We start from the raw sequence: 24,423 nt of genomic DNA, 5'->3' as shown, positions 1-24,423 counted from the left end.
GGGATGGAGACAGGGAGGGAGGAAGGGAGGGAGGGATGGATGGAGACAGGGAGGGAGGGATGGATGGAGACAGGGAGGGAGGGAGGGAGAGACAGGGAGGGAGGGATGGAGACAGGGAGGGAGACAGGGAGACAGGGAGGGAGGGATGGAGACAGGGAGGGAGACAGGGAGACAGGGAGGGAGGGAGACAGGGAGGGAGGGAGGGAGACAGGGAGGGAGGGATGGAGACAGGGAGGGAGGGAGGGAGGGAGACAGGGAGGGAGACAGGGAGGGAGACAGGGAGGGAGGGAGGGAGGGAGGGAGATAGGGAGGGAGGGAGGGAGGGAGGGAGGGAGGGAGGGAGGGAGGGAGGGAGGGAGGGAGGGAGGGAGGGAGGGAGGGAGGGAGGGAGGGAGGGAGGGAGGGAGGGAGGGAGGGAGGGAGGGACGGGGACTGAGGAGCCTCCATATTACTCTCTGACAGGACCAATCAATGAGCTGTACCCAAATGGCCTCTTAATCAGGTGATATACAGAGTCAGAGGAATGAGCTTGTCTATATTATCACCACCCAGAGTCACTCAGAGGAAATGAGAGAACACACACCACCAGACACCCCCATTTGGATCCTCCAGACTATTCCCCTGAAACTGATGTAATTCATCAATTTGGTTTTAACTACACTGAAAATCAAATGTAATCATAGCTGCTGCGCAGCTCTAGGTCTGGGCTGGGCGTTTTGAGGAGGAAGAGGAAGAAGGAGGAAGAAAGGAGGAGACAAATGACAAACACATGAGGGTCTCTGCCCAGACCCTAATTCTTTAAAACTTCTTAAATTATTATTTTTTCTTCTTCTTTAAAAAAAAAAAATCATGTGTCTGAAATCATAACAGTGAAATGCCTGAGTGTCAACACCTTGATCAAGAAGGCTCAGCAGAGGATGTCCTTTCTGCGGCAGCTGAAGAAATTCAACCTGCCACGGACCATGATGGCTCAATTCTACACCTCCATCATCGAGTCCATCCTCACCTTCTCCATCACCTCCTGGTTCCCCTCTGCTACAGTCAAGGACAAGACTAATTTGCGGCGGGTAATGTGCTCTGTGGAGAGGATGATCGGCTGCGCCCTGCCCTCCCTCCAGGCCCTGCACGACTCCAGGGTGCTGAAGAGGGCCAGAAAGATCATGGCCGACCCCTCCTACCCGGGCTATGACCTCTTCACAACGCTCCCCTCTGGCAGGAGGCTGCGGTCGTCAAAGACTAAAACTGTTCGTCACAGGAACAGGAGGTTTTGACTGACTCTCTCCCCCGCCCCCTGAAATCTTTGCACTAAACTGACTTTGCACTGACTCTTTGTAGTCCAATTGCACTACTACTTTTGGCACTTTATCTGTATTATTGCACCTGTCCTGTCCTGTCCTGTCCTGTCCTGTCCTGTCCTGTCCTGTCCTGTCCTGTCCTGTCCTGTCCTGTCCTGTCCTGTCCTGTCCTGTCCTGTCCTGTCCTGTCCTGTCCTGTCCTTGCTCCTGACCATTGTTGTTGCAATAAACGTATTCTGATCCTGATTCTAATTATCTTCTAATAACACTTCTTACAGTAGGTTATACAAAAATATCACACATGAAACATGTGGCAGCCGTCAAACTAGTGTCAAATATGCACAGCGACTAATTCAAATCCAACTCCATCCATCCAATCTTCCTTCTATCTATCTGCTCCATAAGTCACACACAAGTTTTAAACTTCAGACGGTTGCTGTAGGGCCACCATCAGGACATCCGGACACACAATGCCAATTGAGGACTTTTGACATAGGTCTGGACGTATGTGCAACATTTGGTGATTTTTCATGCATTGGAACTCAAACTTCAGAGGAAAAAGATTCAGAAGAATATTTGCAAATATAGCAGCAAGCAGTGATACAGGGGTCAAGCATCAAGTGCAACAAGCACGTCAAAGGCAACAAGTGAAATGTCATAGCCACATTTGAATCCAACAGTACCACAAATGAGAAAATCAGGCATACGCTTCAGCATAAATGCACTTCACTTTGACACATTGGTGACACTAGAGTGTTCGATGTGTCGACATAGAGGTGGGGGTCATGGGACTGTCCCTGATGAGTGTGCCAAATGTGGTTTTGATATATCAAAATTTTGTAGTCTCGAGTTGTGAGACCATCTTGATCTAGCGAGCTCACATTCTGATGGTCTCACGACTCGAGACTACAAAACCATACAACAATATCAGTTGCAGAAACATTTATAACAATTTAAATCACATTTAGGAACAACTAGGACCTTTGAGCCCTTTTAGGAGTACTGATGATCGGACCCTATTCAGAGAACCAGAATGCACGTTATATAATCTATGACTCTCACCGTCCAGTTGTTGACATCCCCCACACCTTCTCAGTCCCCGTGGTCTCGTTCTGCATGACCCTCCTGCTGAAGCCCAGTCCCACTCTGTCATAGGTGCACACCTGGAGGAACAGGTAGAAAGGCAGTCACGTCAACAAACTGAACAGTCAGCTGAGATCCATCCACACAGTGAGAGAGAGTCGGCCAACTTTACTAGGGTTTATTATCAGTGCTGTAGGGCTGACAGAAGGCGTGGGTATACTTTAAAACCTTGTCTGCTGCAAATTGTATGTTTTTAGATAAACAAGCCAGCATAAGCTCTCTTTGCCCATGGATAAATCTGTTGGTTGTATGTCTATGGGAATACTCTCCTTAGAGACTTGACTGAGGGAGTATACTGTTTGTTATGTCTGTGGGTATACTCATCTTAGTGGGAGTGTGCTGTTGGTTATATGTCTGTGGGTATACTCATCTTAGAGGGAGTGTGCTGTTGGTTATATGTCTGTGGGTATACTCACCTTAGAGGGAGTGTGCTGTTGGTTATATGTCTGTGGGTATACTCATCTTAGAGGGAGTGTGCTGTTGGTTATATGTCTGTGGGTATACTCACCTTAGAGGGAGTGTGCTGTTGGTTATATGTCTGTGGGTATACTCATCTTAGAGGGAGTGTGCTGTTGGTTATATGTCTGTGGGTACAGTATACTCTCCAGCCTTGACTACGCCACTGATTACTATTCTGGTTTAGTGCCCCAGTACACAGAACAAACAAATGTTGTTTGCTCAGAGACGCAGCATGTAGGACATACAGTATTAGGCCTAGGCCCTCGTGTCACTGCTAAATCTGGAAGGAGGCAGGCAGACACTGGGCGTGGGGATCCAGACGGGGCTTTGGGACTCTGCCAGTGGTCTGTTCGGTTTTTAAGGATGCACTGTGCCCCGTGAGCGTGTGACCTCATTAGGGACGGTGGCAGATTTGGGACAAACAGCACGAGGCCGGCTGTCGCCTCCGGCTCGGTGCCACCCTGCGTGTTCGCTGATAAGGGCTGACGTGGCGGAGCTGCTGAGGACAGTGACCCTGGTCGCCACTGACAGCCACGCTACATGACCATATTAGGACCCGTCCATTTGTTTTCTGGGGTGTGAAGTTCCGGGGCACATTCTTCACACTGAATTATTCCTCATGGCTCATATCCAACTGCATGGGAGGCGGGGCCTGGAGAATATGACTTGGTAGAGGAAAGCCACATGGTGTGGATGGGATGATATGTTAGCTAAGCTCTGTTAAGGATATAATACAGTATCCAGTGCTGCATAGTAGAAAAAATGTCCGCATATCCATTAGGGGTGTAACGATAGACTAATCTCACGGTACGATACGATACACGATATTGGGTTGACGATAACAATACAATACGATACACTAAGGGCAGGTGTGAAGCGTTACAGTAGCGCTGCTGTTCACAACAATAGTGCATTTCTCCACATTTCTACTCCACTACACTTTGTGAATTTAGAGCGTTACTGTTGTAATATCATGGATAGGCCTAGACAAAAGACGTGTTTGTGACCAGCGTTGTGTAGCCGGAGTTCACTGATATACAATAATCATATAACAATATTGTTTTCACCTTGACGATACGTATTGTGACGTTTCTGTATTGCGATATATTGTGGCACAATATATTGTTACACCCCTAATATCCATATACTGGCTCAATTTACTGGTTCACCACACTGGTTAAATTCTGAGAGGTCAGATGTATGGTATACTGATCCAGCTGATCTCACCTTAGTCAGCGGTGCTATGCTCTCCTGGACATGGAACCAGATGTCTGAAGACATACCAGTCGGGGCATCAAGTATGACTGCAGGGAGAAGAGAGAAGCACGCACGCACACACACACACACACACACACACACACACACACACACACACACACACACACACACACACACACGCACAGACAGGCAGATGGACACACAAACACAGATAGACACAGGCAGGCAGGCAGGCAGAGAGACAGACAGACACACACACACACACACACATTAATTTTATATTCTATTGCTGCTACGTTTCTTTTTCTTTCTTTTGTTTTTACTGCTGTTATAATTATAGCATAGTGCGATTTTATTTGTTGTTTTATTGTCTACTGTACAGTATGTGAAGTGAAGGTCTCAAGTGAACATTATAAGATTCATAAGAAAAATAAAGATCCAGAATCCTGGAGATAGACAGATTCGGTTGATGGAAGGGGATTCCAAAGTATTGTGTATTTGAATTTGTTCAGAAACACCCACATGTGGTCTGACCATATAGCCTATGTCTGGTGAAATAACTAAAGTGACTGACCCACAGGATGCCCTTGTCCTTTGCACAGCAGATGCATTGTCTGACCCAAGCCCACATCGACAATTTGACCTCCTGAAAAAGAGAAATGACAAAAAAAAACGAATATGATTGGAGCTAGTCCAATAAGGCTGGCTGTCGAGACTAGAGGAGCCACATTCATCCAGCAAGATTGTGAGATGTAACCTTATAGTCTGTTCAGACAAACAGACTAATGTCCATGAGAAGGCAGAGAGGATAGACTATCTGAGAGAGGTGAGTGGATGTCACAGAGACTCTATTGATTAGGCTCATACTACTACTGGCATGAGGTCATTCAGAGACTAGCCAGCCTTCTATCAATAATTCCTGATGGAATATCAGACCCGGAGGGTAACATGTCAAAGTAGAAAGAGATCTCACATGGGGGTAGAGAGTATCTAACCTACCTTTGGGGATCAGCAACTGTCCTTCTCTCTGCAGGGATGCGTAGTTCAGGAAGGGAGGGATGAGGATGACGAGGAGGAGACATTTCCCCACCGTCAGCAGAGTGGACCAACAGCTGCCTGTGGCTGTGGGTTGAATGGTGGTAGTCTGTCCTGCTGAATCTGGACTCTGGCACAGAAGACAGTCTGACTAGTTTAGGCTGTATCTACGTGTATTAATACATTATATGTAGGTATACATAATTACAGTAAATATGCTTTCTAAAATATAAATAGGCCAGCATGAGAATGACAGGCGTCAGCTAGTCGTAGTTCATTCATTAGGGACAGCGTTTGTTATCTAGCAGTTACACTTCAGCTACCTTTTTATCTGCATTGGGCTCCTCTCCGCTTCCTTCTTGTCCATCAGTCCGTCGACGCATTTCAATTAAAGTTTAATGGCAGATACAATGAATATATATTACATTTATTTTAAATGTGGCTGAAGATGTGACACTAAGTTACAGCAGGGGAGTGCTGTGCAACGTTAGCTTCCTTGTTTTACAGCAAGCTACAGAGGCCGACTAGGGACAAACAGCGTTTCGACTACTATACAACTAACACGTTCTGCAAATGACTGGGAATGGATAGTAATGTAGCTGGTAGCCTAAGTCTAGATAGTTAAGAAGCTGTAGATACTGCGCGCGATCATTTTGATATGATGTAATATATCTTTCAGCGATCTCTCACTTCTGTCTCACTCTCGCTAGCAGAAGGTGAGTAGCACTGCAGCGGGAAAGTGCAGTTCCTTTGAAGACCTCAAGGGGTCTCTGTGCTCCATGGGCCCAACTACCTATGACACTGATCTGAGGTTTAGCAACACGAGCAGCCAGGAGGACCAGAGTGGGTGACAATGCACTGTATAGAATCCTCAATTCATATCAGTCACTTAAGAATCATCGTTGAAGGAGCAACTCATGGTGTCAATGACATGAAGGCAAATTGGGTGGATCTCTACTCAGTAGAGATAAAGAGGTAGAGTCTACTGTATTTCAAATAGTTACCAAAAAACGAATCTTTAAAAGAGGTGTCCCATTTTGGGGCCATTCATTCATGGTGTCCTTTATGGGCAGCCATGCATGTGAGCTGTAGCCTAGCTATGTAGGCTTCCAAAGAAGGTTGGATTGCGTCATTCGGGCACAGTGTGACATCCATATTGATGACTGTCTCTGCGTCATTCAGCAGTGGTCCTGCATTTGTTTACAAAGCAGGATACAACGGCTAGCAGATTACACAGTGTAGAGAGGTGACTCACAGTGATGATGTCAATACCTGGGCCTGTGAAGGGGGTAGTTTGTGTGTGTGTGTGTGTGTGTGTGTGTGTGTGTGTGTGTGTGTGTGTGTGTGTGTGTGTGTGTGTGTTCAGCAGTGCAGCGTCAGAATAAGTGCAGAAAGAACTGCCCTGTAGAATACCTCTTTGTAGTTATTCCTTTTCAGATTGCATCTGTTGACTCCTTTAATGGTTTCAAACTTGAATGCTAGCTGATTAGCCTCATGCTTTTAAATTTACATTAATCAATGTTTGATTCAATGAAAAAAGTTTGTTGATTCTGTTAGAACCCCATGTTTGATAATGAAAATGATAGTAAAAACAAAAATAAACAACAAAAAGCATGATTGTTGTGTGGCACGGCGGCGCAGTAGTAATAAAGTCACCTCACAGCAAGAAGGTCCCCAGCCGGAGTTTGCATGTTCTCCCCATGTTCACAAGGGTTTCCTCCCAAAGAACCCAATACGAAAAACATGCAGAAGAACAGATGCTCTTCAGACCGGTCCCTGACCAAGACCTGGGATGAGCACTTGGACTTGATCCCCAGGTGCCAGGAACAGGTTGCCCTCTGCTCCTGGCTGCCCCTGGAGGAGGACAGCTTGGATGGGAGAAATGCAGGGAATAATTTCCACCAGCGACACCCGACAATTGCATGTGTGTGGTGTGTGCCGTGTCACCACTCACTGTGTGAAATTGTGTGTCACTGTGTGGCCGAATAAAGACCCCCCCCCCCTCCTCGGGACCTGTAATTACAAAAAAAAAGAGTTGACATAGGCTAGTGTAGGTTATGCAATCTTTTCCAACACAAGGGACACGACACAGCAAATTATTCATAAAACATTATGACATAGCATAACATAGGCTACATCTGCTTTTGGCCCTTGGGACATGTATGGGTAGTTCCTTTCAAATTGATGCGAAGGTTTCATTTTCACTACTAATTTGAAGGTAAGGGTCTATGGAACAATTTTGCTTCAAGTGTCAAGCACTCAGATTAAAAATTGGCCTCTAGGTGGAGTCGGCGGTTCCCAACCCCCCACCAGCCTTGGCAAAATATGGTAACTTTTGATTGGATTATCCGATCTGAACATATGAGGTATGTGTGGATTCAGGATTAGGAGTAGCAACTGGTATTTCAAGCATATTGTCCATAGAAGCAATATTTTTCTGGTATCGGAGCATATCCACAAAAATAGATCATAAGCCTGGTGCATAACTTTTTTTTTGTTTTAATAATCTTGACAATTACACTCAGACCCAGCAACACAGTGACATTTTTATTTATCTTTTAACTGTGTCACAATATGGTGGTGAGTAACTGCTTAGACATTTGCTTGAATAAATCCTTGCACAATAGTTTAATAAGTGGCTAACAAATCCCATAGTATACTGTACATGAAATTGCTCTGGTCGAGCTAGTTCTCACATTTGTACTTGCACAGACATGTGCACTTCAAATTTCCCCTCATGCACTTGCACCGAGAGTAGGTAGGCCTACTTGTACATGTGCACTTCACATCCAGGTGTAATACATCTACATTGACAGGCAACATGGACCTGAATGAATGAATGATTTTATTTGACATAATAATACAATGCATGCATACAGATGCATACCTTTGGGCTGTCATCTAGATGCTTGCTTAAGACACTTCTTTTGAGATGTTGATCCAAAGCATCACTCCGGGAAATTCTGTCCAGATTCTCTTTAGTGAGTGACTTCTGTGAGAATAGTCTCATTCGGACAAGATCACCATCATTGTCCTCGTTTGACTCATTGGTGTACAGTCTACAGACAAAGCTTGTCACCACTTCTTTTAGCCTTGGCGATGTTTGGAATGGAATGTCGACGATAATTGCAAATTCCTCCATGAGGAATGGCACTTAATGCATCAATTTGCAGCAGGATTGCATACCCTTGAACTTGAAGGAGCCATGGCTTGGCATGTTGTTGTGCCCAGGTTTGTAGCGATAGTGTTCAGGGAGATCATTCTGGTTGTCTTTCCAGCTTTGAAGGAGATCCAGATTTCCACAGCCACATTCAGAGCCTTGATGTTATGTAAATTACTCAGGATTATGACATCTCTATGTCCAGTATGTACCATCCCAAGTGGTGATGTTTGGAGGGCGTGGAGGAGATGTACTAGGACACGAGTGTCAGCTTTCTCATGGTTGCATTGATCCATTAGAGGACTGTATCCAACACGATGGACTTGATCACCTGCAGTGATGTAAACATCCTTGTCATCTGGGAACTGTCCATCTGTTAACAACTTCTTTGACAGGAATGAGAACAGTTCCTTCTTGTTATCAACGTTCACTAGAAACGTTTGCCAATCTCCTGGGATTTTGGCAGTACCAGATACACGTTGCCAGGTGCCAGGTACCAGGTAACCGTTTTTCCCTTGTGCCTCCTTTGATTGTCAGTGCACGATACTGGTCACAGACAATGTCTACTCTTATCGATCGTTTCATGGTGAACTCTTGGGCAGAATACCTTGTTGAAATAGGAATCAAAGGTCTTTCCTTGGACAGTTGTACGTACCAGGAAGTGAAAGTATCAGTACTTCACCATCAATAACAATGAAGTTGTAAACACCTGCCGCAACTAACTCCTCGACGACAGAAATGTCACTCGTATTGGCTTCCATGATGTATACCAACAAATCTGACATGGTACAAGAGTTGAGGGATCCTTCAGATGACAACATAGGTGGGTATGGGGAAGATTCATGATGAAAAAACCCTTCCAACCACACACACACACACACACACACACAGCTGTCTAGCACATTAAAAACTTTCCCATAGAGCTCTGCATGATGTTGTAAGTGCTGCGTTATCAGCTTAATTGCTGTCTTCTGCATTTTTTTCTCATGGAACAACTGTAAGTAGTGTTTCCGCTTGATCGGTGCTGTCAGAAGTGTGTCATTGGATTCAAGCACACTCTTCCTGAAGTTGTTGACTACTCTTGTCCCGTAGACTCGAGTTGATGGATAGATATGGCCGCAGCCACAGCCTCACACACCTTGTTGTCTAATGTCACAATCATTGTTGTCGTTTACAGTGGTAAACTCCACAACGACGCAGCTGATTTCTGGGCCAGTCACGATCCCAGCATTCCAACATGTCAGGGTTCCCTGTCAGACCAATTATGCCACCAACTCCTTTCACCATTTGTTGGTTTGCTCATGTGCTTGATTGATTGGTATGGAAGAGAAAAACAGATTGCTTGGAGTTATCATCCAGTGCCCCTTCTCAAACTCTGCCTGGATGCTATCTGGGAGACCTTCAATGCCTCTGATAAAGATTGAAATCCAGCTGGCATAATTCTGGTGATCGAGAGCAAAGAACAGAGGCAGAAGCTTCCTGAGGGTAGTGACCATGAGTTCTATCTTCCATTCCCGATGTAACCGGATAAACATGAATATGATCTATTGGTACTTGTGTACAAGCAGCCAACATTTGAACGTTGGGCTCTCTTGGGAAACTCACACAACCCATTCCTCAAGGGCCATCTCAGTTCTACTGTCCTCAGGCTGTTGAGTACCACAACAGTACTTGATGGGCATCTTGTTCCCATTGCAATGGATGCTTTCAGAAATGATGTGGCTGCTGTTTCTGATGTCACTAGCCCAGCTTCCTTCAGGGCTTCAGGCCCTCCAGACCCACACAGAAGATCCCCCATGGTGCTCCACAAAGTCATTTCACTGTGGAGCCCACCTGGCATCACCACAAACTTCCCAGCTAGCAGTCATTTGTTCTAAAAATGTTCTAAGAATGTGAAAATATTAGTAGAATGTGTTGCGAATGTTCGCCAATGTTGTGGAAACATTCCCTGCTAGCTGGGTTGTCTTCCCCAAAGATGACAGGGAAGGTCCACTGCATTTCTTTTTGCAAGGTCATAGAGTGGTTGGTCCGCTACCAACAGATGGACCTGGCGTGGGTTGAGATGCTCAATTGGCTTTTTCACCAGTTCCATTCCATGTCGACGTCCACGTCATTTCTGGGGTGGCTGCTTTCTCATGGAAAAGTGGCAGGAGGGCTTCAATGCCCTCCAGCAGCAGGGAATGAAAACCACATTGCTGGAGTGCCATTTTCTGTATCAGAATCCACATAGGATGTTATGTACTGCAGTCATCCATGCCTGTTCATGCTGTTTCTCCACATCAAATGAACTAGTAGCCACTACTGGCTGCACAACTTTTACCTGAGGTTGGGAGACAAGATTTCGGTCCACGGGTGGTACAAACATATACGAATGAGGCAGGATGAGTCCACTGCTGCCTGCTCCTGTTTACTGTGAGTTGATTCATAGACATTCTTGGTCGAACCCAGGCTTCTGTGATGTAGGAAACTGAAAAAGTGAAATTCCAGTTCCATACAAGAATGAGCTTGCAGTACGTGATGTGGGATTATGATCCAAGTTATCCACTGCTGCAACTGTGAAAATGTGCTGATGCAAATTTGTAGGATAGACTATATACTGTATGCATTGTTTCTTGTTTGATGTGCAATAGCCTGTGCAAAGCTAACTTCAATGGTGAGGACTTTCTTATCACCATCAGAGCATATTTGTGTAGGAGTTTGACCAACTTCTTGCTTCTTGTTTGCGAATGCAATTCGAGGGCCAGGAACACTGCAAGTGGAAGCTCACAATTCAAGTTTGCAGAAAGAGAAGTAATATGTAGTATGGCTACCTGGTTGACAGAGAGGATCTCCCTGGATGGAATCCTCTTGTTCTGGTGAGGAGTCCTGAAAGGAGATAACAGAAGAAATACTCATATGTTGTGGAACAGGTGATTCTTTGCAACCATTGGGAAATGTACCATCAAACCCGAATGGAGTGTCATGATCCAAAACAGCTTTTCTGAGAATTGATGCTACCATCCTTATTCTCATATCTAACCCTAGTTCCCCACATATTTATTGTCTCATTTGTGTGAAATATATAAGATATGCTCCAATCATTGTATTCAATTACTCATTCATGAAAACCTAGGTATAGCCACCAATATTACCATTCTAGGTTTAATAGGATAGAAGTTATGAAGCATAATTCGGGAGAAAAAAAAAAGGCAGCCATCTTTAAGTACGAAACATGGAATTGTTGCAAAGTATTTAGTTGATACTACATTTTTTTAAATTGCCTCGCTAAACCAGCCTGGTAATGTTTCCATCCACATGATTTATGTGAATTAAACTATATCGCATTAAAAATGCCTTATGGAAACAGTAAAATTCCATTAAAAGTCATGTAAATCGACAAAAAATGTGTAACTGTCTATCTCGTCAGATTTTCTCTAGTTCGATAAAAGCCTTTTGTGATAAATGCTTTATCCGATTTAAAGCTCTTAGATGGAAACGCATGTTCACCGGCTTTATTCGCATTCATATTTTTAGCGATCCTCACATAATTCGATTGACAAATGGATGGAAACATGGCTGCTGAGTCTGGACTTTCAACCGCCCAGAGCGATTTGAATTTTCTGAGAAAATGGGGCACCAATCAGGAGACTGTTGTTCCACCCTCAGTCCCTGATTGGTTCCCGTAGATGATGACGCGAAATACAGTAGTACGCTAGTAGTAGAAAAGTATGGCAGCTCCTGAAGCAACGAGTGGTAACGTTAACATTAGAAGAAGTAAGTGAAGTTATTGCAGAAATAGACCCAATAACAACAATTAAAGAACACAAGTATGCACTAGCAGAGTTTCTCAGCAGAAAATACGTTTTCACCGTTCTTCCGATTGGGATTTGCCGAAAGTTTGATCTATGTTTTGTTACGCTGATTGGCTGAAGGAGTTCATCTGTCAAGGCAAGTACTTTACTCCTGCCTATTCAAAGCTGGGCAGCTGAAAGTCCAGACTCATAGTGAAAACGTGAAAAAAAAATTGTGATGAGTCTGGTTTACCAGGCTTTCGCTAAACTACCTGTGTCCCTCCCCTTGCAGGTCAGGCGGCAGTACTGCAGTGGACTGGGACAAGATGGCAGAGCAGTGGCTGCAGGAGAAGAAGACTCAGCAGAAGAAGCAGAAAACACAGAGGATGACCCCGCGTCCTTTGCCCAGCCCCAAGATCGAGAGCACGCCCATGTCCATCGCCGGAGATGCCACACCCCTGCTGAAAGAGATGGACCAATTGGAGTGAGAGGGAGGCATCTTTACACCCCCCCTTACCCCATCCTCTTCCACCCTCCTCCATTTTCATCTTGCAGTGTAGAAATACAGTTGTCTGCTGTATTCTGTACACAGAGTCTATGTGTCACAGCTGGCCTTGCTGTGTACATGTTGAGATTGCAGGGGGTCCCAGATAATGAGGCGCTCCTGCCGCTGCCAGAGGTCTCCTTGACACCATCCTTGACCTTTCTGCACTGTCTTCAGGCAGGAGCCATCTTTATGCTGATGTTCGTTCCTACTGTAGCCTCCCCTGACAATCAGCAGCCTCTCGCACAGATGAGCGATCTCCTCAGCTGCATTAAAGTACAGAGCACTCATACAACAACATGGAGGTAGGACAGACAGACAGCAGCATGCAGAGAAAGTGATTTTTATTTAGCCAAGTAGGCTTGCACCTACAAGGAATTTGCCTTGGCCTGTTGGCGCATGATAATAAACAGTGCAAGAACAAGACAGGAGGACAGTGCAAAATACAATGGAAGTTTTACAATATACAGTACAATATACAAAAATGTGTTAGGTGTAACTGAGTGGAGTTGGTTACACTCACTCACTCAGTATAAATACCACCCACCCGTGCCATGGAATCACTAGCTTTTCGGTGGCGCAACTGGCTAAATCGGTGTTTATGAGAGGTGGTCACGTGTGTTCATAAGTCAGCGGACCAGAGTTCAAACCCAGCGTGGGCAAGTGAGGGTGGACATGATAAGCTACTGACAATTGATGCAGAACAAGACAAGACAGTGCAAAATACAATAACAAAGTGATAAAATACACTATATACAACATACAAACTACACAGGACAGACAGTTCTAAGCCAAACAGAGGAATGTCTCAGGAAACACTCCGGTGAAAACATTTAGTTCAACATATTCAATGCAATCAGATTCAGATTCAGATCTTTATTTGTCACATGTTCAGTAAACTTACAGCGTACAATCAGTGAAATGTTGCTGCTGGCTCCATGATGTGCTCAATTACAGATGGGTTACACATACACAATTTACAAATTACACAATCAAATCACACATCTATACAACATAAGATAAAAGATAAATCATCCTTAACAAATTCATACAAAGTACTGATACAATGCACACGATAGCGAGAGAGAGAGGGAGAGAAAGATGGGGGTAGGGTGGGTTGAAAGAGAGGGGGAGGGAGGGATAAAGAGAGGGGGAGCTTACGGCACAAACAAATTAATACTGTACATTGAAAAAGATTCTATTTTGATGACAGTTTACAGTATTCATGATAACAACCCTGCTTTGGTAAACTGCTTGGTTTCGTTGGTGTCTGAGTGTCATCTGTCAACAACACTTGCATCATTCTATTCAGATTCAAATTCTTCAGATTCCATCTCAACATCATATTATTGTCATGTAACTGTAGTCAGACTTGAAATAATTAATTTCCCTTGATGGATATATTTGATCCAGAGCATTGATAATGATTTCATACTCACATGGAGAATGTGACAATTATACCATAAAATTACTTTTCCACAAAAACGGGCCACTTCGTGAAACTGTAATTGAGATACCAGGAGTCCATGAAAACCCATTTCCTGTCGGGTGTATCTGTTGATCAGATAGAGCAGGAACACATCCGCCTGGAGCTGTGTGTATCAAACAGGCCACCGGCATCCTCCGCTCCGCACAGCGCTCTCAGGAACTCTCATATCTCCTAAGCTGTTGGTTTGCCTCGCTTGAATTGATCCCGCAATCACGACTGGTTGTAGGCCTATACATCACTACCCTCTGTGGGAAAAATTGTGCTTCTTATTTTCATTTGCCTCTGTGGGGATCCTCATCACATTGATTTACACTTGTGTGTCACACTACTGTATGCACTCATACAGGCCTCCTCGTGTCACTATTATCAAGTTAAATTGCATCAATCCCCTATAACTTCATTCCATGCTACTGATGACCAAGGCAAACTATGTAATTATTTCTGTGCCTGGCAGATTTCGGTTACAGAGACGGAAGCTTGAGGGGAATCTACAATCAGGGAGAAACTGCCAGCCTTATCAAGGCAGATGCGATGGCAAGGTCGTTCCCTTTGAAGGTCGTTTCTGCTGTTTCAACTGTGTCCGACCTGCTGCTTCAAACGCCCCCCGTTGCTGTCAATTACCCAGCGGAAATGCGGTTCCCCATGTTCTCCAGGTAGGAGAGGGACAGGATGAGAGACAGAGGGTTGTCTTGGTAGTCACGTCACATGCAAATGCCAACTGCGAGATGAGATGGTGTGAAGTAGACACCACCAGCCCCCTCCTGTTAGAGTCCTGCACCCTGAAAGACCCAGTAATTACACAGGAAACATAATGTCTTCATCTTCATCTTGGTGCCCGGTATTTATGAGGGCCCAGCAGGTCGTCTGAGGTTGGACATGGGGGACGTCAGTCCCCTGCACCTCTGCCTCCATGCGGCGCACATCGATTTTTGCCCCCCTCACCATTGAAGCGCACCATCAATCAATACAGTAACAAGCCTTCATTTCTACTTGAGAGATGTTCTGTTTCCAACTCAGTGGGCAGAGAGCATCTGATGCTGCCTGCGGGACAGGCATGTCACTCAGGCATCTCACACTCTGCGGGCGTGGCAGCCATTATGTTTCCCATAAGAGAAAGAGGGGGGGATTAATCTTGAGTTTCGAACTTGAATGTCTATATCTGTGTCCTGTCATGTGTTTAGCTCTGCCTCTCTTGACATCCAGAGCATCACTACCATTAAGATAAATACATCTGTTTTGCTTGGGGTTACTGTTCTGTACCAAATCAGATGGCCAGAACACACACACACACACATCACACAGCATTAGATCACCAGCATATGAAAACTTCATCCTTCATCATTCACAGACAGTCCTGTGAACCAACCAACAGTGGTATTCAGGTGGCGGTTTGCCAAGGACAGTGAAGGAGCAAAGTCATTGTCTATTCATCAGAGTTGCAGGATGTGCATTGGCAACAACATCATAAATGTGATTTTAAAGACCATCTGGAGGTCGGACTGTAGAAGACTCCAAATGATTTAATTCCAGCAGCACTGCCGCCGTCTCACTACATGACCTTGTGACGGCGTGTCACATTGTGGGCTCATGCTAACAAATCCAGAGGCAGGTCACTGCCTGCCACACTGGTGCCATGACTATGAATGATGTTTGAAAACAGGTTAAAAGGTAAAGAAAACTTGAAATGAAACTTTTTGAAGTATTATGTACAAGGTTTATCACGCATTGATTACCATGCAAACACAGCGAGACAGCATTCACACTCTCAACACAACGTTATCTACAATAATGACAATTCAATTCAACGTGACATTCAGCATGTTTCTGTAGACTGGAAAGTGACGTAACCCATGGCAGTGCAGTAATCTATATTCCCAGCTCACTTCATACCAATGAGTCACATCCTGCCTATGAAACACGACGTGCCTTAATATGCTAGGGCTACTGTTGCCATCCAGTTTGATTGTTTCATACAGCAAGCAAGGACAGTTGATTATGGTTTATTCATGAACATCTTGGAGTAATTCTATTAATTAAACCCATATCCCCTGGCCCTGTGTGGATTCTCATTAGCTGCAGCCCAGTCAATTACAGGGAGCAGAGTCAGGGTTTCACCCTGGAGACAAACATAGCTATGGTAACCAGGGCAGCCCAAGCTAGTGGTAGAAAAAGAGCACAGGTATCTGTAGATTATAGTACTGTATGAAGCTGTAAACATTGTAGTCTGGTTTATGTGTCCAAGTGTGTTTAAAACCTTTAGGCTTGCCTTATGAGGAAAACGCCCAAAGATCAGAGGCACTGCCTGTGTGTGTGTGTGTGTGTGTGTGTGTGTGTGTGTGTGTGTGTGTGTGTGTGTGTGTGTGTGTGTGTGTGTGTGTGTGTGTGCAGGTTCATCCTCTGCTGCCATGACAAAGCAGAGCACATCCTGCCGTGTATGTGGTCCCCTGCCGACGCTGGGCTTGCGCGCCACAGGCCGTCCACGTCCCACATTACTGGAAGGCCTGCCCCGTCCATCCGTCCGTCCGTCCCTCCCTCCCTCCCTCCCTCCCTCCCTCCCTTCCTTCCTTCCTTCCTTCCTTCCTTCCTTCCTTCCTTCCTTCCTTCCTTCCTTCCTTCCTTCCTTCCTTCCTTCCTTCCTTCCTTCCTTCCTTCCTTCCTTCCTTCCTTCCTTCCTTCCTTCCTTCCTTCCTTCCTTCCTTCCTTCCTTCCTTCCACTACTCCGTCCAGCTGTCTGACTCTGATCCACACACTGACATCTTAAAGGGACATGGTATATACTATTAGAGAAAGCCTGGGTATAAGCATAGCCTACCATAATATTTCCACTGAAAAAATACATATTTTATGTTTATATACCCCTATGTATATATGCAAGTCGAAGCTTTAGCAAAGGTCTCACTGTAATATGAACTCTGTAAATACACTTCATTTCCATGTTTTGGACATGATGTGACAACAGTTGCTCTCACTGAGGCATCTCAAGGTCATATTTTCCCGAATTTCGATTTTGGAAATCATAACATTATTTCGCCGACTATATATGGCATTGTCTCTATAGCCTACATATTGGATCTGTTTTAAATATAATATTAGCTACTTCACAACCATTATTTCAAACTCTGCAAACCACATTAGATTCTATTGTGCTCTGTAGGTCTAGACTGTAACCTACCGCTGCTCCGTTGACAGAGTTGCGATTATGTCTGTTTGGTTTGATCCGCGTCCCCCCTCCTCTTCCCTTCAGAGTTGGTAGTTGCTATTGTAAGACGGTCAAATTACTCTGCATGTCTGGCACAGTCAAGTATGATGAACGCTTGAAGAAGAAATAAGAAGAGATGCCGACTATTTGAACACCTTTACAAACAAAGTCGGAAGATAGCCCACGCTCCCGTCTGAAAGTGAGTAGCTACTGTGTTTGTTATTGCGGGGCAATTGCGCTACGTGTGTGGCGATGGACCGGCTTATTTTGAGGGTCTTACGTTTGTGCATGTGTGACAGCGATAGCCATTGTCAGAAAAGTTCAGCTTCTAATAGATATCATGTAAAGTTGCTCGCAATAGCCTTTCCACGATGCGTGCGCGCAAATACCTGTACCAAACCAGGTAGAATATACAGTATTCACTATAGACTATTCGCTGTGTAGAATAATAATAACAGGTTAAGTAATCTTGGTTGAGTTGTTTCTGCTCAAAATGTCACAGGCTATGGTTTCAAACGATTTCCATTTGCCATTTATTTGTTGAGATGATTCAGGGCTGGCTACTGCTTCGCTCCGCATCAATCAAGCAGTTTGCACTCTGTGGCAGGACAGTGGGATAGGGACCGTAGGCTATATATAATCAATGGGTCAGTAGAAAACATATGAATGTGATCATGCTATGTTAGTGATGCGGTGCATATGCGCCTCAGTGAACATTTCTCCAAAATATACATTTAGGCTAAGTTTCATATGTATACAGGCGAGCAGTATGACCCGGAGGTAGACAGGGTGGTAGGAAAGTTGTCCTCAGCAACTCTTCAGCCTAAATGATGCTTGCTGAATGACGCTTACAGACGAGGCAACACCATCTGCCCAGAACACTTAGTCATGAATTAGATGCCATATTGACAAACATGTTGTCAGTAATTACATACAGATAAAGTGACTGTTATTAAATTAAAGTTGATTTGGATTCATATGTGTTTTGGTGTACCTCTGAGATAACCTCAAATACCCCCCTTAGACCATGTTTGTGCGTTTGGTCAGATGAGCGGGTCTTGGTCTAATGGTTCTGTAGATATCTTTCATTTCATTTTTAACACAAGTGGCAATTGGGACGATTCCTATTTGTCTTGTGTAACTGCACTATTGCACAAGATGAGAATTTGGAATTTGCCATTGCCAGGTGAACCATACCACCCCCCTTGACCTCAAATGGAGATTTAACAACGGTTAATGAAATTCCACTTGTCCTGAACCAATCACGTTGCAGTAAACAAGGGCAGTCATTTCAGGCTTGGTTGTTATGGAGGAGGAACCTGCCTTCTCTCCTGTCTTGAATTAGGATTGTGCTGATCTGATTTTGCATGGCCTGATTAAACCATCTCATTACTTCTACCGGGAGCTCACTGTTGCCAATTGATTATCACTGCGTTCCTGTTGATGACATTAAAGAAATTTCTCAGTGTTGGAATGACTATAGGCCTATACCATTTAGAAACGGTACATTGTCATGACCGCTGATTCAATATATTGATTTTGACTCTGTCAGAGTCCTCCCCTATCCTACAGTTTAACATGGTAGTGAATGACTGTATAAGTGATGGGATGTGAGGTGGACCAGCAGCAGAATGAGCTCTGTCGGAGATGGTGATGCTAAGAAGATCGGATGATCCAGATACTCATCTTAATCTCCTCATCCCTAGACTGTGTTAGACACCTTCCTACAGTACCAGCCCCCTCCGCATCCTACAGTACCCCCCCCCCCCCCCCACACACACACACACATGCATACATACAGAAAAGCATCAACACATACAGAGACAGGCATGTACACAACACACACACACATACATTTACACACACACACGCTCAGCTAGAAGACCCTTCTCCCATTAAGGGATAATACAGAACCACTGATATCAGCTTCATTACCTCTGCCCCAGCGTCAGCACACGGTGAGAGGTAATGTTTTCAGTGGCGTCCATCTGTCCGTATATCCGTATGACTGTTATCAGGATTACGCAAAAACTACTGCACTGATTTTCATGAAACTCGGTGGAAGGGTGTAGCGTGGGCCAGCTCAGAAAATTTTGGAGCGGATCCAAATCACGGGGCGGGTCCACAAGCTGCCCAAATAGGGCAGGCCATTCACCTCCATTCATTTTTTAGATCAGGTTTACACTAAAACCACCAGACTGATTTTCATGAAACTCAGTGTAGGGGTGTAGTATGGGTCACCCAACAACCCATTCAATTCTGGAGTAATGTTGTCACGATACCAATATTTGACCTGCGATACTATACCAGCCAAAGTATCATGATACCAAGTAGTATCACGATACCAAAGCATTAAAATTTTTAATTTTAAAATTATTTTTATGAAGGTGCAGTGTATTTACAGTACATTACAGTACAGTGTAATCACTTTATACGAGTGGTGCATGAATAACATGCATTTAATGCATTACATTGTAGCTCTATAGGTAAGTAAAAAGATACTATGCATATTATGAATTATTATATAATAATATTATATATAATATTAAATATTTAAAACACATATCTAAAACAACTACCGAATCAGCCATGTATACACACAAGTGTAGTATCACCAACCACCAGTAAAGGTCAGTGGAGGGCCACTGGGTTTTGGTTGATGGCAGTGACGCTTTATCTAGCTTTCACTTTTGTGAAAGTCAAAACCAGATCAAATGTCAAGAGGTGGATATCATTGGATTATCATTGGATTCGTCTCAGCCAACATAATCTAGCTCACATTATTTTAAGGAGTTTGGAGTTGGAATAAGAGGACGACAATTTTCATTCAACAGCTGTGCATGACGACATGACAGCAGGTAGGCTAACGTTACTTCATTAGGTAGCCAGCTGGCTAGCTTTGGCTGGCTAGCTAGCAACAGCAGCACACGCTTTAGCTAAGAGGTTTATTCATTCATTTTTGTAATATTAGCTAATGGCAAGAACACTGCTAAAGTCATACTAACTTCATTAGCTCGTCTGTATTCCAACGGTTTCAATGGTAGTACCGTATTCCGCGGTAGTACCGTTGTATAGAGCTTATAGTATAGTTGGCACCGTCACGTTTTGGCACCGCGGTAGACCGTTGGTACCGGTATATCGGTAGACCGTTGGTACCGGTATATCGGGCTACACTATTCTGGAGTGGATCCTAATCACAGGGCAGGTCCACGAGCAAAACACGGCCGGGCCGGCCATTCACCTCCATTCCATTTTTTGGACAAGGATTACACAAAAATATAATAATATTTCTTGTGTAATTCATTCCTAACTAGGGTTACTGGCTGCTACAGTTAAGGTCCTTTCAGGTCCGGTTCAGCAACTGTTCAACTGATAGAATCTCTCAAATTCAAGGTTTTTACACTGTGACTTTGTGTTGATTAATCTGATTGCGCTTTAGAGAGAACCATGTCACTTATAGGCATTTTATCTTAATTGTAGAGAGGTTTAAAAAGAGGTTTTAGATCTTGAGAGGGAGAAACACAGAGGCATGGAGGGCATGATGGGGAGGGGGGCGGAGAGAGAGAGAGGTCTTAGAACAACAAGAAAGCTATTAGATAATGACAAGGGCAGCGGGAGAGTGATTTGTTGCTCTGTCGTGATTCCAGGAATTCATCTCCTGAAAACTCTCTTTACTGAGGTTTTCAAGAAAGCTGCCTCTCAGTATCGTTTCATGACTTCATGCTAGTCCACTTGTTTTGACTGTAAGTAGCAGAGATGTTGTGCCTACGCAAACCATTGCACAACAAATAGCCCACTTCGAACAGATTATGGTTATTTGTGAGGAAAAGATATTGAAACTAAGATATATATATGTGTATGTGTGTATATATACAGTATACACATACACATTTTAGTTTCAATCTCATAAGAAGCTTCCATAAGGTGTAAATCACCAGCTGTGTACCAGCTTTGTGTACAGAATACTTCAGTCCTATTCAGAATGACCAGCTCTGCGTTGCTCACTGTAGAGAAATGGACTGGTCCGTAATAGCTTTACCTACATGGAGTAAACAGCATCATGGGACTGGGTGAGGATTACTGGGGGATTTACCCAGCTAAGCCTTGCTAACCCAGCCCACTGACCCCTACAGCCACTCCCCACCCCCCACCCCCCGGCCCCCGGCCAGTCACCCGCCCAGCCCGCCAGTCACCCGCCCCACCCCGCCCCCCGGCCCAGCCTGCCAGTCACCCGCCCCACCCACCGGCCCAGCCCGCCAGTCACCCGCCCCGCCCCCCGGCTCCGCCTCATATCTGTCTCCCTGGACTTGACATCTATATTTGAGATGACGCAGAGAAATGCTGACTCAGGTTTATTAATGAGGGGGAGGCTTAGCTCCAAACCAGGTTCTTGGCGCTTCAGCTGATTTAAATCAAATCAAATCAAAATTTTAAACCAAATCAAATCGGGGGGGGGGGGGGGGGGGTGCATAGGTCCCATCCCTACATATTCCAGAGAGAAACACAAAGCCAGTTTCACCTGGGGCCAGAAAAGTGAGCTGTAAAAATTCTTCCCTGACCTCTCTCAGCGAGACAATCGAGCAAGCTCCTGGAAAATGTTTGTCTATTGGCTAAGAACATATACAGAGCAGTAAACATGGGCTAAATACTTCATAAGAGAGACATGACTAACAGTAGAATGCGCAAATACAGAGAAGTTGCCTACATGGTGTGTTAGCTATCCCTGTAGTCTCTAATATGATATTTAAGTGAATCATTTAACAAAGCACAGTAAGCACTTAGCAGAACAGGCTCATAGAGAATGCCGATTTAGATGGTGAGAACTCGGAGCTAGCGGAGTGAAAGATATGACAAGCAGCCGACATATATCACAGCCTCGCGCCACATAACTCCGTGGGAATGAGGTGACTTTGCCCTTCCGCCACCATGTCAGCTGCCAATCCTGACACTTTGCCTAAACGAACCTCTCCATTGGCTCGGCTCTCCGTGGCCTCTCAGCCAATCAAAAGAAATGACTGGAGGACAGTGCTTTTTGATCGACACACCCCGAGAGCACCTCTCTCTGTCAGCCTGATATGATTTGGTGTCATGAGTCAGCACTCCGCCCGCCTGAATTTATGCATCTAACTCAAACTGGCAGTGTCCTCTCTATAGTACATACCTTGCCAAGAGCTACTCTCCTCCACTTTGCGGAGTTAAGGTTTTGTTTCCATTCTTTTCTCAGCCCTCCTGGCTAACAGAGAGCTAGAACACAACATTGTTAAACAGGAATAGACAGGAGGGAAGGGCTTGTTTTGGTCAACACTGAGCTCATTGTAAGAGCACTCATATATAACCGTACTGTAGATATGCATCAATCAATCAAACTTCATCTACGTAGCATATCACTTTTACCGTCTGCAAATGGTTTCTATGAATTAGATTTTAAACTCATGCAGGTATTTGAACCCATCATTGAAATGGCGCTAACAGAGACGTCCCCTAGGGCCACGTCTACAGCATGCAGGCCAGCTCTGCGGTCAAAGACAAGGTCTGAATAATGGATGAAAAACAACCATGTCCCCAGCAGAGTGAGTCTAGGCCTGGTAACAGATACCCTGCACAATGTGTTTAAGACAGTTTGGCCTATGGCCTATTTCAGCACGTTGTGTTACTGTATGTTGATTTGTATGAAAAGTGCTGTATACATAAAGGAGTATAATAATAATAATAATAATTAGTATTATTAGTATTATTAGTATTATTCGTATTATTAGTATTATTGTTTGTTATTTGTATTGTTATTATTATTATTATTATTGTTGTTGTTGTTATTTTTATTATTATTATTATTATTATGGGGTTTCCCAGACACAGATTAAGCCTAATCTAGAAGTAAGAGGTCATTTCATATCTCTAGAATGTCCATTTCCCGTATTTCTTCTTAATCTGTGTCCCGAAAAACAGTCCTCTGGGTGTTCTCATCTTAAATGAGTGAGTTATCAAACCTTGTATAAAAACAAAAACCCTCTTTGCAGGCTCAGGTTTTGCTACATTGTATTTTAATTCATTATTGGATAGGGATGAGATAGATGGGTTTATTAACCTGTAGATGATCACATCCTGCAGCTTTTATTGGAAATGTTTAATCAGAAAACATTTATAGACTCATATTTTAACCTTATTACAGTGCCTTGGCCATAAACAACGACACAATAGTGGCTATAATGTTAACAAGGCCTGCATACTGGTCTGTAAATACTGGTCTGTAAAATGAACTTCATCTGAATATGAGCCTGTAACCACAGTGCTCATTAAATGCATCATATATGAATGGTACTGTATGCACCATTATACACGATAAGCATATGCATAGCAGTTAATGAAACATAGGTTATGAGTCCAAATACCATCAAATGCTGCTTATAATGGTCGTTGGTCACAGGAAATCTAAGTCTATGGACTAAAACATTGTATACAGGTCGCTTATCACGGCTTTCTTTCAGCTGAAATACATCAAAGTAATTGTAGCAATGAACCACATCATTATCTTGCTAGCCATGAGTTATGCTGATACTAAGGTCCTGTCCATCCATGGCGCAGCAGACGAACACACTGTGGGAGCGGACCACTGCCAGGCCAAGCAGATGAGATGCCCTGAGCACACAGCCACCCCTGTACGATACAGTCAGTAGGAGGAGGCAAGCGCTAAGAGTCCCAAAAAATGACAGAGAGGCTGTTTACTCGTCCCCAGTAATTGACAGAGAATTTCCATAATGACTGTGTGTTTCCTGCCAGGCTAACATGACCCCTATTAGTCCCGGAAACCTGCTGCAATGAGTTGTGTGTGTGTGTGTGTGTGTGTACGTGTGTGTGTGTGTGTGTGTGTGTGTGTGTGAGTGACAGAGCCAGTATGTATGAGGGAAATGCACGGAGACCTGGGGGGGAGGAGGAGGGAGGGAGGATGACGTCTGTGGGGGCAGGAGACAGAGACAAGTAAACAGTGGTTCTGGGGAGATAATGGGACGGACCATCAGTTACAGATCTCTCTGTTGCGGAGTCTGTCTCTCCCCGTCTGCAACTGGAATGCCACTGCAGATAGGTCGCTCGCCCATGTATGTCGCTCGCCCAT

The 24,423-nt window shown here is 44.4% G+C and overlaps 2 protein-coding genes across 5 annotated transcripts in view; one reads left to right on the top strand and one right to left on the bottom strand.

Moving 5' to 3' along the window:
• Positions 1 to 5,631, bottom strand: part of LOC311313993 (uncharacterized protein) — a 23,844-nt gene extending 18,213 nt beyond the window's left edge. For both annotated transcript variants that reach the window (XM_084444257.1, XM_084444258.1), the window contains exons 1-5: positions 5,474 to 5,631; positions 5,115 to 5,280; positions 4,690 to 4,761; positions 4,125 to 4,201; positions 2,358 to 2,458 (exon numbers count right to left, since the gene is read on the bottom strand). In XM_084444257.1, the coding sequence (XP_084300383.1) occupies positions 2,358 to 2,458; positions 4,125 to 4,201; positions 4,690 to 4,761; positions 5,115 to 5,280; positions 5,474 to 5,533 (476 nt within the window). In that variant the 5' untranslated portion in view covers positions 5,534 to 5,631. The remainder of the gene's footprint in view (positions 1 to 2,357; positions 2,459 to 4,124; positions 4,202 to 4,689; positions 4,762 to 5,114; positions 5,281 to 5,473) is intronic.
• Positions 1 to 24,423, top strand: part of oxr1a (oxidation resistance 1a) — a 162,744-nt gene that overhangs the window by 16,336 nt on the left and 121,985 nt on the right. The window contains exon 2 of one of the 3 annotated variants that reach the window (XM_084444252.1): positions 12,373 to 12,564. The exons of 1 other annotated variant lie outside the window; for it this stretch is intronic. The gene's annotated coding sequence lies outside the window, so the exon portion shown is untranslated. Of the gene's footprint in view, positions 1 to 12,372; positions 12,930 to 24,423 lie in introns of all 3 variants that reach the window. One more of the 3 variants, XM_084444251.1, reaches the window with a different exon arrangement.

The sequence above is a fragment of the Borostomias antarcticus genome, assembly GCF_949987555.1.
Source record: "Borostomias antarcticus genome assembly, chromosome: 10".
In the NCBI taxonomy this organism is placed as follows: domain Eukaryota; kingdom Metazoa; phylum Chordata; class Actinopteri; order Stomiiformes; family Stomiidae; genus Borostomias; species Borostomias antarcticus.
This window is presented reverse-complemented; position numbering and strand designations above follow the sequence as displayed.